The sequence below is a fragment of the Leptodactylus fuscus genome, chromosome 7 (assembly GCF_031893055.1).
Source record: "Leptodactylus fuscus isolate aLepFus1 chromosome 7, aLepFus1.hap2, whole genome shotgun sequence".
Lineage (NCBI taxonomy): Eukaryota > Metazoa > Chordata > Amphibia > Anura > Leptodactylidae > Leptodactylus > Leptodactylus fuscus.
Genome location: NC_134271.1, coordinates 125,632,793 through 125,646,859, shown reverse-complemented (window position 1 = coordinate 125,646,859; position 14,067 = coordinate 125,632,793). Strand labels below are relative to the sequence as shown.

At 41.8% G+C, this 14,067-nt stretch overlaps 1 protein-coding gene across 6 annotated transcripts in view; it reads right to left on the bottom strand.

Annotated features, from left to right (window-relative positions):
- The window catches only part of NPAS3 (neuronal PAS domain protein 3), a 344,072-nt gene that overhangs the window by 16,387 nt on the left and 313,618 nt on the right, over nt 1-14,067 (bottom strand). For all 6 annotated transcript variants that reach the window (XM_075282962.1, XM_075282963.1, XM_075282965.1 and 3 more), the window contains 2 exons: nt 12,886-13,079; nt 7,692-7,798 (listed from right to left, as the gene is read on the bottom strand). In XM_075282962.1, coding sequence (XP_075139063.1) covers nt 7,692-7,798; nt 12,886-13,079 — 301 coding nt within the window. The remainder of the gene's footprint in view (nt 1-7,691; nt 7,799-12,885; nt 13,080-14,067) is intronic.

Here is a 14,067-nt window from a genome sequence, read left to right as displayed (position 1 = left end):
ACTGGCAGACCCTTTCTCACACTCTCGCTGTCTCTCCCCCTCCGCTTCTCTCGCTCCAGTCACCAAACTGGCAGCTTCAACATGAAAAGGAATAAAACTGCTTTAATCTGCACCTCTCGCCCACGGCACCCTGACAGTCAGCTCCGTCCTCCGCGGCAGCTTTAAAAACAAACGCCAGATGACGCCTGAACGCTGAGGGACGCAGCGGGGAGGGGGGCGAACAAGAGGGGGGGGGGGGTGTTCAGACACGGACAGGAAAACCGAGAAGTCTCAGGGATTTGGGAAACTAAACTTTGACTATGTCCTTCACTGTACTAGGAAGGTCAATAAATGGATTTTTGTATTTAATATGCATTAAATTGGGAGGTAAAAGAACGACACATCCCATAATGTAGTGGGAACACTGCCCCTGGAACAAACGGCACAATATCCTGTGTCAGAACTGCGATTTATTTCCATGAATATAATATTCTACATTGTGAAGACGCATGTTAAAGCACCGAGTGTCCAATGGATCACAAGCGAGACTGGAACCATTTGTAGCTCCGAGCAATGAATGTCTTGGTCTAATGGTATCATGAGCGAGGAGCGAAAAAGAGGAGACGTTTAAACATATATAATGGCTGTATCCCTCCGAGAGAAAAAGTTTCCCGCCTCCTAGTATTTCACCTCATCGGCCATTTGTACCGTCTCTATTCTTATTGACTTCCTTGGTGAAGAACCAAGCATACAAGTTCTATTAGGCATCGCAGTTGGGACCAGTTTTGGGTGGAGTCGGAAATAAGTTACCAAATCCAAAATCAAATTATTATTTTAAATTATATTACACAGGTATTAATATTGTATAATTATGATGATTTGCATATTTACTTCTATAGAAATTCAATCTGTAGGGTTTTTTTTCGTGATTTCGAGGAGTTTCACGACGTCTGTCTGACTATGACTATCTATCTCCTATCTATCTATCTATCTATCTATCTATCAGTTATTTAGGAAGGAGTCAGAGTACAGTTGTGGAAAAAGAGGAGTCGGAATTGTCTCCCACCAGTAGTCCTCTATGAACACAATATGATATCACCCATGGCCTAACTAGTAACAAAAAATTGGAAAAGTCAAAGCCAAACTTGATCTACTAGCCTGGATGTGTCTTGTAGGAAGGCAAATCTCATTCTGTCCTACTAGTCGGAGATGTAGTTATTACCTAGCAAAACCCAACAGATGCCAGACCCACTGCTGCCCAGTCTACTCCTCAAGTGCTGAACGATGTGGTACTCTCTAGCCTTCACTCCATTACCCGAATCTCAAAGTTCCTCTAAGTATAAGTCTGCACATTTCCCCTTCCCCTAAATTGTCATGGGTTTCTCTATCCCTCTGGGCATCAATGGCTTGGAACATGGTGCTCACAAAGCTCTTCAGCATGGCAGCACTGATGCCCTCCTCTGCCAACGCAGCTGATGTTTTCTTTCTTTGGCATCACCGGCACAGCACAGAAGGACAGGGTGATGACCAAGAAGATGGGAACGGCACAGCCCAAACAGTGTGACACAAGAGCACAGGTAAACAAGGACAATACACACAGACGGGTTAAACCCAATGCTGTTGGACAAGTTCTATCTCTTTGGATTAAAGGGGCCATACAAAACTATTGCATAAGAGCCCATATAGACCTAGATCTGCTCCTGCTACTCTGTAATCTCTACTGCAGATTCTAGAGTGCTAACTGATTCCAGGTGAAACCGCTGTACTTAACAACTTCCCTAACCCCATCATGAAAAAGTAATTGTTCTGACATATGCATGCTTGGTTTGGTTGAGCAAGTATATGTTCCCAATAGGTAGTGGAGCCTAAATTATTGCCAGACACCCCTGTCGGCCTCTTGACTTCATTAGGAATAAAGGATTGGGCATATTAAGATTCAGCAACTTAATCCTTCTTTTACTAGACATCTGCCATGGGGGAGAGTTGGGACACCACTATACACATTACATGAATGGAGGACGCTACAGATGAATGACTGCAGGGTATACAGCGAGGAATGGCACCTGTTGCAATGAATGGGCAGTCTGCAGCATGCAGGGTATAGAGATGGAGCACATCTCTATATTAATGGTTATATGTTCTTCCTGTGCTTTTAAGTGATAACTGGAAGTTCTGTTCTGTCCTTCATATGTATTGAAGATATTAGCAGCCGTAGACACTCCCGAAGCAGACAGGGTGACCTTTCTCAGAGCCAAACGACACCCGCCTGCTCCTGGCAGCTTCTGCTTTCCGTAATTTAGGGCTCAATTAGGACTTTAACATTGAATGAAACAGCCATAAAAATGGCTCTAACGTCCATATTCCATTTATCAGATGGCAGTGAGAATGTGTCCCTGAGGTAGCGACAGAAACAGAGGGATACTCAATATTATTAGACAGGAATAAACACAGGACATTCACCAGGGAGGATCCACCTTTGCCTTTCTTCATACTTTCCATCTACTTTCTGTATAGTACGCTCCATGTCTATGGTGACTGCGGACATTGAGATGATCTTATTATAATAAAATATACACACACGGTGACATAATACCGCATATGTACTAAACACTGAATACATGTAACACAGCAGACGCTATTTTATATAAGATTTCTATGAATCTATCTATCTATCTATCTATCTATCTATCTATCTATTCATCTATCTATCTATCTATCTCCTATCTATTTATCTATCTATTATCTATCTATCCAACTATTATCTATCTATCTATCTATCTATCTATCTATCTATCTCCTATCTATCTATCTATCTCCTATCTATCTATCTATCTATCTATCTATCTATTATCTATCTATCTATCTATCTATCTATCTATCTATTTATCTCCTATCTATCTATCTATCTATCTATCTATCTATCTATCTATCTATCTCCTAGCTATCTATCTATCTCCTATCTATCTATCTATCTATCTATCTATCTATCTATCTATCTATCTATCTATCTATTGTCATATCTATCTATCTATCTATCTATCTATCTATCTATCTATCTATCTGTCTATCTATCTATTATCTATTTATCTATCTCCTGTCTATTTATCTATTATCTATCTATCTATCTATTTCCTATCTATCTATCTATCTATCTATCTATCTATCTATCTATCTATCTATCTTTCTATATTTCTATCTATCGTGGCAGCAGGTTAGGAATACTTTAGTATGTTTCAAAACAGAAAACCCTTCTCGTATAGAAGTCAAATACCACTGGTAGGAAGAAAATTCATTTTGTAGTCACCCTGCCACTTAGAAAATTCTTAATATTTCTTTAAAGGGTTTATCCAAAGTAACAAAAAAACATACAAATTTTATAAAAACAACAGTCTTCTCCTGAAGTTCCGGCAATCGCGTCTTTTCTTAAAATGGACAACACATCTGATTGGCTGAAGTGGTCACATGCTCAGTGATGGGAGGCCAAAATGCCCAAAATACAGGACGTGACCACTGCAACCACAGATTGGCTTACGCTACGTGTCAACAAAGACCAGGGTATCAGCACTGGATCGCCGGGGAATAGAAGAGATGAGAGTGCTCTACATTTTGCTTTCTAACATGCGACGTCTTAATAAAATGCTCTCACAAGTTTATCTTTTACTTTTTGCCTTTTTAGTAGCAAGAAAGCCTAGAACTCCAAACTATATGTCTGACTCTGAAGTGTGTGGGAATATGTTCATGTGCAAGCGAAAAAATCACTTTGCAGTTTCTCGGCTTTATCAATTGATCTTAGTGCATAGACAGAATGTGAAATGCATTTATTTACCTACTAGATTATTCTGATTTCAGTTTATTACTTTATAGTATGGGAATATCTGATTAGGAGGAAATTCCGCTTTTACAATATTTCCAAGCTTAATGGCTTATTCCCATCTAAGGCCCCCACGTTGCAGAAAAGCTGCTTTTTTGTTGCAGATTTGAAATGAATTTTTCTATATATTTCCCATTCCTGTTAAAGGGATCCTATCATTTAAACTCAATTTATTCTGCCTATCACGTAGGAATAGCCTTAAGAAAGGTTATTCTTCTGCTACCTTTAGATGTCTTCTCCGTGCTGCCATTCCGTAGAGATCCCAGTTTTCGCTGGTATGCAAATGAGTTCTCTCACAGCACTGGGGGCGTCCCCAATGCTGCAAGAGAACTCTCCAGCGATGCCTCTATCTTCTTCAGGAACGGGTGTTCTTCGTGTCTTCTTCCGGGGGTTGACTTCAAACTTCTAGGCTTCGGACCTAGGGCAAAGCCGACTGCGCATGCCCTAGGCCACAAGAAAATGGCCACTTACACAGTATTGTAAGCGGTCATGCTCTTGCTGCCGGCAGGCATGCGCAGTCGGCTTTGCCCTAGGCCTAGAAGTTTGAAGCCAACCCCCGGAAGAAGATGCAAAGAAGACCCGTTCCTGAAGAAGATGGAGGCAGTGCTGGAGAGTTCTCTCGCAGCATTGGGGACGCCCCCAGTGCTGTTTGAGCGCTGGGGATGCCCCCATCTAAAGGTAGGAGAAGAATAGCCTTCCTTAAGGCTATTCCTAAGTGATAGACAGAAAAAACTGAGTTTAAATAATAGGATCCCTTTAAAGCCGTCTTTGGCTTTTGCTCAAAAAAATGCTGAAATATTTGCAACAAAAAAAACCTTTTCTGCAACGTGTGATCTCATTCTAAGACATCACATGGAGACCCACCTCTGGAATTCAGGAGCTCCTGTATGCCAGAAATGACTGGTACTGGGGTACGTTTCAGCTGTCTAACTGTCTAACAGTTAGAAAGTGATAAGATAGCCTAGAGTCCTAGACAGTTGTAAAATGTGCCAAATTCCCACAGTGACTAATGCTGGATAATAAATCTGGTGCATCTCTAGACTGCTTACCTTTACACTACCTATTAGTTGGCTTAGTTTCAATCAAAGAATGTGCCAAATTTTGGCACACAGTGTTGCATGTTGAACCCTGTCCGATTACCATTAAGCCCCGTTTCCCACTAAGCCCCTTTCCATTGTCAAAGTACAGAAAGTGTCTAAAGCAGTTGATAGATATGGTGTAAAGTATATTATGTACCGGTAAGTCATATTGTGGTTTATGACTAAATCTGCCCATCTGTATAGTACTTTTAGCCTGTCTAGTATAACGTTACACCACCTATGTGTTAGTTGATGCCAAAATTTTGGCACATTGATCTGGTGAACAATGTTTCATCTTTCCCATACCACCTTCCCAATCAATCACACCCCTTACCGCCTTTGTTGGGCAACTTATAAAAAGTATCTCAAACAATTGATAAATATGGTGTAAGGCATGTATACCAGTTTTTTTTTGGCACAAATTGCACCAGTATTTTGCTGAAATTTCACCTGTAAATCTGGGTCACTGTACTTTGCAACAACTGCTGCTATCACCTAACCCATGGGGTGCTTGGCATCCCATTGAAGTAAATGGGACAATGCTGCAATATCCCAAACAGACCCAGTGAAAACTATGGTGCCCTGTGCATTACAGCGCCCGACATCTGTAGGTCTTGCATGAGCTCTGTGACTCCTTCTAAAGAGAGTCTGACCCTCAGCAATCTAAAACTGACGATCCATTTTAAGTGGTCACTGTTATTTTAGAGCAAATCAATAGAACAGCTAATGCAATGTATCCACTCAGAGTAAAATGCTCCTTTCACCTCTTATCAGGCTCTTTTCTTCCTCCCCACTTTTCCTGCTATACTGAATTTTTGACATCTCTGCAATGTCTGTTTTGAGACTGTAGGTCACATGTATCAGATTAGACATAACTGTAATAGTCTATGGAGAGGGGAAGAGGAAACAGCAACTAAGGGAGACAGAAGCATAAACACCGGCTTAGAGTCATACTGCATTTGAGTAGGAAGCGTTTTTCCATGGCTTTATTCACACTAGAACATGTCAGTACCTCACTGTATAAGTCCTGCATAGTTCTGGGGCTGTTTTAGAGCTAGACAAACAGTTAAGCAGCAGATTCTTCTTTACTGACTGTGTGCAGTGTATGACAGCTAATTTCCCCCCACCATTCAGGGTAAACTGCAAACTACAGCTAGAGCCTACAGAGGGGAAAATGCTACACAATGCAAAATGCAATCCTATAATGGCCAGAATTAGTGTTCTTCATGTACACAGACAGCTGCTTATCCTGAAGGTTAACTAAAATGACTCATTGAGGATAGACCATCAATTTTAACAAGTTGGATAACCCTTTTAATCTGCTCCGCATCTCCTGCTCTATAACACACTGCTGGCATTGGACTGAATATTCAACGTGACAGATTCCATTGAAGTCAGGCTTCAAACTGACGGAAAGCACATCCAATACATATTATTCTCCAGAATACTGCCTCAGCCAGGTACAAAACAAGGAGGAAGCGCCTTAAAGGGAACCTGCCATCAGTTTCATGCTGCCAAAACCCCAGGTAGCCTAAAATAGTGACAGGCTCCGTCATTACAAAGAAGTAGGTTTTACCCTGAAAAGCTGTAGTTTCCGAAAAATCATAGATTTACAAACAGCCTGTGGATAGGCGGTATATTTTTTCTTGTAGGTGAACCCAGTTACATGTATAAAAAAACATCATACTGTCACACATAGGAACACAAATACAGATATCAGGCATTAAAAAGAACCTGATCTACAGGCAGCATGTTATAGAGCAGAAGGAGCTGAGCAGATTGAGATATAGTTTGGTTGGGAAAGGGTCAGTATAACGTATAACTTTTTATTTTAACTTCTGCTTTTTCTGGCCTTAGGAGTCCAGGGGGCGGTCTTATCAGTGACTGAGTGTGAATGAGATAGCTGTCAATCAATGAATAGGGCCGCCCACTGGACTCCTGGCAGCAGAACAAACATAAAGTAAAATAAAAAGTTATAAAGTATTCTGTTACCAGCAGGACTGATATCGTGTTTGAAGATCCCTTTAAAGCGTACTTCCAGTTATAAACAACGTTTCATATGTAAACTGTGCATGTGACTATCAGAAACTTTGTAATATGTCTTCTTATGGATATCTGTTTCCTTCTCCACTTATGACTAGAGTTCAAGTTCTTCGGGTCCGCTTAAAAACAGACTATAATGGGGTCCTTTGGGTTTGTTCCTGAAAAATACTTTTTGCATTTTTCAAGCAGAACAAGGGATGGAATCCCCGAACGCTCACCCAACATAGGTGTGACTGTAGCCTTAAGATGTTCTCCTGCTCCTTATCTATCAATATGACTGCTAGTTTACATAAAATTCGCCTCCGTATCCAGCTTCACACACCGAGCTCTATGGAGCAGGAAGGAGGGAATAGGAGGTTGGTGCTGGCTGGTTAATTAATTTATAGCCTCATTCTGTGCACTTGTAGCCTCTAATCTACAACCTATCAGTGTTAAGCAGTGTTCAATGTAGCAGTAATTATTCGAGTGTCTTTTTTAGAAGCCTCACCATATCCCTCACCTTCTTATAGACTAATATGTAGAAAGTAAATCTGCCTGAAAAGTGGAAAAGAAATCATATATTTTTTTTAAGATCTATGACAAAGTTTCATATATTAACCTGTACTATTCATTTATGCAAAGTTGTTCATAACTGGAGGTACGCTTTCAGTATGTCCCATGTTATGAGAATAGTTAGGCCTAATAAGGCGACTCTCTAGGTAACTGTGCAACATACTCACAGTCCAGGTGGCTGTGTCTGATGCCTTCCACATCTTCAGCATGAATGAAGTGATAGCATCTTTTCCCCATCAGATCCACAGCATTGAGGTCCATGTAATCGCTGATTCTGCAATATTCAAGAAAATTAAACGTTTACATAATGGGAAACTCTTAATAATGCACAGACACCCTTTATAAGGTGCTAAGGATAAAGGGATATACACAAATCTTAAAGGAGCTGTCCAGTATTTAGGGCAAACTTCTTTGGGCGTGGGTGGTGTACAGCAAAAAAAGCTATACTTACCAATCCCCGATGCTCCGTTGGTCCCCTTTACCTCCCGTGCCTGAACTTGTCATACCAGAAGGGGCTCACATGGCTACTGAGACCGATCAGTGACCTCAGCAGTCATTGGTAAGGAACCAGTGATGTATGTGAGTGGTGTCACCCTTCCTTTTCCCGTGACCACTGATGTCAGTGATTGTCTCGGTAGTCACCGAGTCTCTGCACTTCTGGCGATGCGAACTTGGGACAGGAGAAAAGTAGAATTGGGACAGAACAACACAATAGAGCACCGGCAATAGGGTAAGTATATCTTTTTTTGTTTGTTTTATACCTACCCCTGCCATTGAGTTTGCCCTAAATCTTGGGCAACTGCTGTAACTACTACTTCTTGAGGAGGGTCAGTACCACGGACATGTTATCTGTTTTAGTACATATACAATAACAATTCTGTGAAATCTTTTCTCCTGATTCTCTAATGTGCTGTTCCTCTGTTGTTCCTCCTAGAAATTGTTGAGAGAGACTTAAGTGTGTCCATGCCCAATCTGGCACTGGTAGGGCAACGCCAGACCGTGTAGGGACGCAACTCCCAATGGCAATATCAACAATCTAATTCCAGGAGGAATAGCAGAGTAACAGCACAAGATAGAATTACATGGAAACTTACACTAGTTATTTCACAAAGTATACACTTATTTATGTTTCTTTCCATCACATGGATCAGAGTCTACGCATTTACTAACAGGTCTAGCCAGGATAATATGAACCTTGGCTGCTATCATCTTGCTGCTTACATGGTATGGTTGGGCACAGAATTTTTATGACCACATTACCCTTTTCCTTTCGAGTATAATTCTATTTTTCTCAGGCCAGAAAATATGTTATAATTTCTGAACAGACAAAGCCCCGGTGTATTTTTTAGCAAGTACTGCCCTAGAAAATGAATTAAGCGTAGTGGTAAGTCAATGCCGCAAGCGACCGATCGAATGATGCAAAAACTACACAACATATCCTGTAACATAGTCATCAATAGATTTTCTGTTTACTTGTCTGGAACGAAACTGGGGCGTTCTGGTGAGTACTGGCGCAAGAGATGTGTGTTACAAAATACAGAAGGTTAGGGACAGCCACTGATTTATTAACTTATGTCATGAACTGGAAGGAGGAAAAATTGCAATAATGATAATAACAGGATGCTAAAGTAATGCACTTGTGTACAAGTAATCTTCATGCACCATGTCTCCTAGTACAACCGGTCACTACCAGAGAAGGATTGGGGTGTGTAGTCATCTCAATGTCAGTCAGCTGCTCCTAAAGTCAACAGGAGAGCGTTGTGTATGCAGAACGGGACAATATTCTTATTGTTTTAAAATGCAAAAAAACAGTGGAATTAAGAATCTTTGTCATGAGCAAAAGTTAAAACAATTAAAGTGTATTTGGTTTTGGGAACATACATCTAACTGGGAACATGGTTATAGTATGGTCCCAGCAGGCAGAGATGGTACTGTCTCTAGCTGTCCTTGTGATGAGGTGCTAAGGCATCATGGGACTGATAGCAAAACATAGATATAAAGAAATCAAGGGAAATCTAAAAACAAAGAAGCAGAGAGGAGGCTGCACCACAATATATCATACTAATACACATTGCATTAATGTCAGTTGCACCTCAGGAGATGACCAATCATCTGATATGTATGGGATGTCCAAATTTTGTTCAACAGACGACATTGGGAAACAGAAGGATTGAGCATGTTGTACTCCACATGTCCAATCCTTTAGTTCTCAGTGGAATTAAGGGGCTTTCACATCTGCGCTTGCTCTCCGGTTTGTGCAATCTGGCGAGTTTTCGTCCTCAGGCCCGGCGAAACTGGACAGGGGACGGAAACCCTGCGGTCAGTTTTAAAACCCATTCACTTGAAAAATGTTTTTTTTTTAGTCGGACATGTAGGGGAATATCTCACGATCACTAAAATTTGTCTTTCCCCCCCTTTCACTAAGTTGTGTCTTCTTCCTTCTACTTTCTAGTCACTGTGAACAGGTTGCAGATTCCTGGGCAGTAAGCAGGTTAGTACACCTAGTGATAGATAGTTAAGTCCTCCAGACTAGGCTGAGATAGTTCCTCATTCCACGCCAAGAACTTTGTAGAGCTCTTCTTGTAAAAATGCCACTTCTGCCTACACCCCCTTCACAAGGGTTAAATCTCCTCCTTTTGTCCTTTCCAAAGACTTTGCAAAAGTGAATGTAACTGGAAGTAATTAACGAGCAATTATTTCTGTCGGATCGCAAAGGCGGAAAACAACGAGGCCACTAATTACCCGAAGCGCGGGCGACACAACACTTTCTGCGCCGCTGTATCGGAATTATAATAATCAGCGGATATTACTCGATGAATGATATAAATGACAAAGCGTGTAATAACCTGTAATAGCGCTAATAATGGTAATAATAAGCCTGGTGATAATAGCAATGATCATCATTATATTGCCTGAATAATGAGCTAGCTAATGAAGCAACGTGGAACAAAGGAAGTCATAGTACAGTGCGGTATACAATATCAGACATAGGCCTTGTACGTACGCCCACCACTGCCCACAACAATGCCGTATAGTCTAACACACGGCCATTTATCAAGTTTTACATGACTATGTATAACACGCCGTACGGGCGCTACATATAGTCATGTGATCATATGATCGATGTGCTGGAACAATTCCATACCAATAAGGCTTTAGGAGGTGACTATCGGCCAAGCGTGCTGATTTCTGACCATTTCTGACTATGACTTTTGGTATACGGGATCCTTCTATACATCCAATGGACTAGGTAAGGTAAGAACAATGTGATATTACTGCCACAAGTTGTCCGACTTGAGATTTGTTGCCTGATACGGATCTCAGCAGTGTTCATTTACCTACATACGATCACACAGACATCTATCTTGACGCTGAGCGTACATTGATCCTTATTATGTAACTGGCAGATTCCCAGTGAGTTGTTTTCTTGCCTTTGTCTGGATCTACACAGCATGAATATAATAGGTTGAACTTCATGAACTTATGTTCCACCTCACTATTTATCCTTATGATGGCGCGTCAGTAATGAGAAAGGATGAAAGTGATGTCTTTCTTGTACCCTACCCATGTACTATGAAGGGCGACAGCGCTCTACCCTACTATCAGATACATTGAGTAAAACCATAGGATGTTAAAGGATAAGTAGACTTTCGGACAACTTTTGCTTTTCTGGCAGTGTTTGTGTCATTAATAGATTTTGTAATATATTTTATTAACATATTTTGTCTCCTTTCTGTGAAATCCTGCATTTTTTTTATCTCTTTCTCTTGCCTCTGTATTGAGATCTGTTCCCTGCTTCTCATTGTGTACCGCAGGAGTGCTCACACTTTTTCTACTACCCACTTCTTGTGGGCGGGGCCGGGAGGGCCTGTGGGCGGACTGGGGCGTGTCTGTGGCGGGGTTGGGCATGTGGGCGGGGCCGGCAGAGCGTGAGAGCAGGAGACAGCGGTGTTCTGTGGCCGCCCAGGGATCCCCGCTGTCTGCTTGTTCACAGCGCAGGCTGAGAGTTATCTCTGGACACTGGCAGGCTGGGGCTGCGGCAGAGCCGCCTGCCAGTGTCTGGAGATGACTCTCAGCCTGCGCTGTGAACAAGCAGCACCCCGGCTCCCTCCATCCCTAAGAGCGGCCTGCAAGTGTCCGGAGTGCTTGTTCACAGTGCTTGAGTCGACTCTCAGCCTGCACTGTGAACAAGCAGACACCGGGGATCCCTGGCTGCATCCCGCGATTGACCCATGCGACCATTGCGATCGACCGGTAGATCGCGTTCAACGTATTGGGCACCCCTGGTGTACCGTGTACGGGGTGTATGCAATGAAGAGGAAAATGAGGTTGGGGAAGGGTCACTTCATGGCTATGTCTCGGGCATTATAAAACATAGAACCTTGCTTTTGGGTGTCCTATGAAAGAGGAGGATCTCATCTTTCACATGATTGTATATTTATAATTTTCAGAGACATCACTGGTTGAAAACTCTGTCGGGATTAGGATATTTATATCTATGTATTATACGCTGAAAATAAATAACTCAATCCCGACTGGGTTTTCCACCAGTGATATCTCTGGAGATCATACAAGTAGAGCTGTAGCCTTAGTGTCATATGAAAGATTAGAATCTTCTCTGTCATAGGGCACCAAAAGCAGGTTCCTATAATGCCTGAGATATAGCCATTTGGAGTGACCCTTACCTCCCCTCATTTTCTCTTCATTTCACACAGTCTATACACCATACACAATGAAAATCAGGGGTTGGGTCTCAATACGGAAGCAAGGGAAAGAATACAGGGATTCAGGATTTCACTAAAAGGAGATACAATTTGTAAATAAAGTATATTACAAAATGTATTAATGACACACATACTGCCAGAAAATCAAAAGTTGTCTGAAAGTTTAGTTACCCTTTAAAATTGACTGACTTTTGGAAGGGATGAGCAGGTCCATTTTTAAGGTCTGTTTGGTAGTCCTTGGTCCCATTAATCCAAGGGTCCTTTGGGCTCCCACTAACCCAGGGGGTGGTACCAATCCCTCGTTGTCTATCACCTCCTTATGTGTGTTCCCCTCATGTACTTGCGGTCTTGTGTTATTACAAGTCACCTACTCGTTTGTTCTGTTACTTGTCTTTCTGTGTTGAGTCTCTACATATAGGGAAACCCACAGACCCAAAGTAGGGGAGCACCTGAAAATGCTATTACTTAAAGGGGATGTGCCCAATGACGTGCATCATTTCATAGGCGCTGTCACCCTGAGCATTGTAATGTTTTTTATCCAAATCTGTTCAGCCACTCCAAAGATATAATCCCTCTTAGTGTTAATACAAATTAGGGTCTCTTGAGTCTTAATGTTTTATTCTAGAAGACCACCTACCTATTTTCACAGTATATAATATTGAGGTCCATGTTGACTCGGGTTACAAACATGTGGCAGTCAATGCGGACTTCATTGATGGTTGGAGGAGGGAGCGCATGAGCCACAACTACTAAGCCCATCACCTGTCCGGTACCAGAGCGTCCATGAGACAGAGACACACGGAGTCGCAATCGTCCAGTTACGTGGATCACCTAGAGAGAAAAATCAGGAATAATTGACATCAGTGATTTATTAGAATGCATATTTAATTTCAGGAATAGAATAGTAAAATTATATCAATTTATCACTTTGTTAAAGATTCCTTTTTTTAATATTGATGGCTTATAGGTTATTAATATATGGATTAGAGCGTGGTGACATCTGCTATCAGCTACTTGAAGAGACTTTGGTGCTCACAAGTGCTTGCAACCTCTTTTCTGTGCCGATGACATCACCTCATTGGTCCCATTCAAGTGAATACGGCTGAGTTGTAATACCAAGCACAGCCTCTATAATATGAATGTCGCTGTGCTTGGTATTCAGTGGAGAGGCCGCAGCAACAGCATGCTTGTCAAACTGTTGATCGGAGGGGGTCCTGGATGTCAGACGCCACCGCTCACATATTGTTGAAAATCTAAGGACATGTCTTCAATATAAGTCCTAGAAAACCCCTTAAGGCTAAGGCCCCATGTTGTGGAAATGCAGGTTTTTTTGTTGCAGATTTTGCTGCAGTTTTTTTGAGCCAAAGCCAAGAACGGCTACAAAAAAGAGGATCTTATACTTCTACCGTCCGCTGAATCCATTCTTGGCATTGGCTCAAAAAACCGTAGCAAAATCTGCAGCAAAAAAAGCTTCTTTTCTGCAACGTGGGGCCTCAGCCTAAGGCTCTGTTCACACTTCTATCAAACTTTCCATACTCCTGTTCCATCATAGGACCAAAGAACAAACATAGCTGCAGATTCATCATACGCTGGACACCAATAGCATTCAATGGCCACCATTGTTTTATAAGACATTCAGGGAGCTCTGCAGAAAAAAATTGCTCTATTCTTCCTGTCAAACCTGACAGATACTCCCTTATAATCCGGAAGACGGCTGCTGACTGAAGCGTTGGCAAAGCATGGGATAGTATTTTAGGAGTATTTTTATGGCAAACTGAAATTTTTTACAAGCTCGCTTTTCAGTGCAGAAAAACAGACA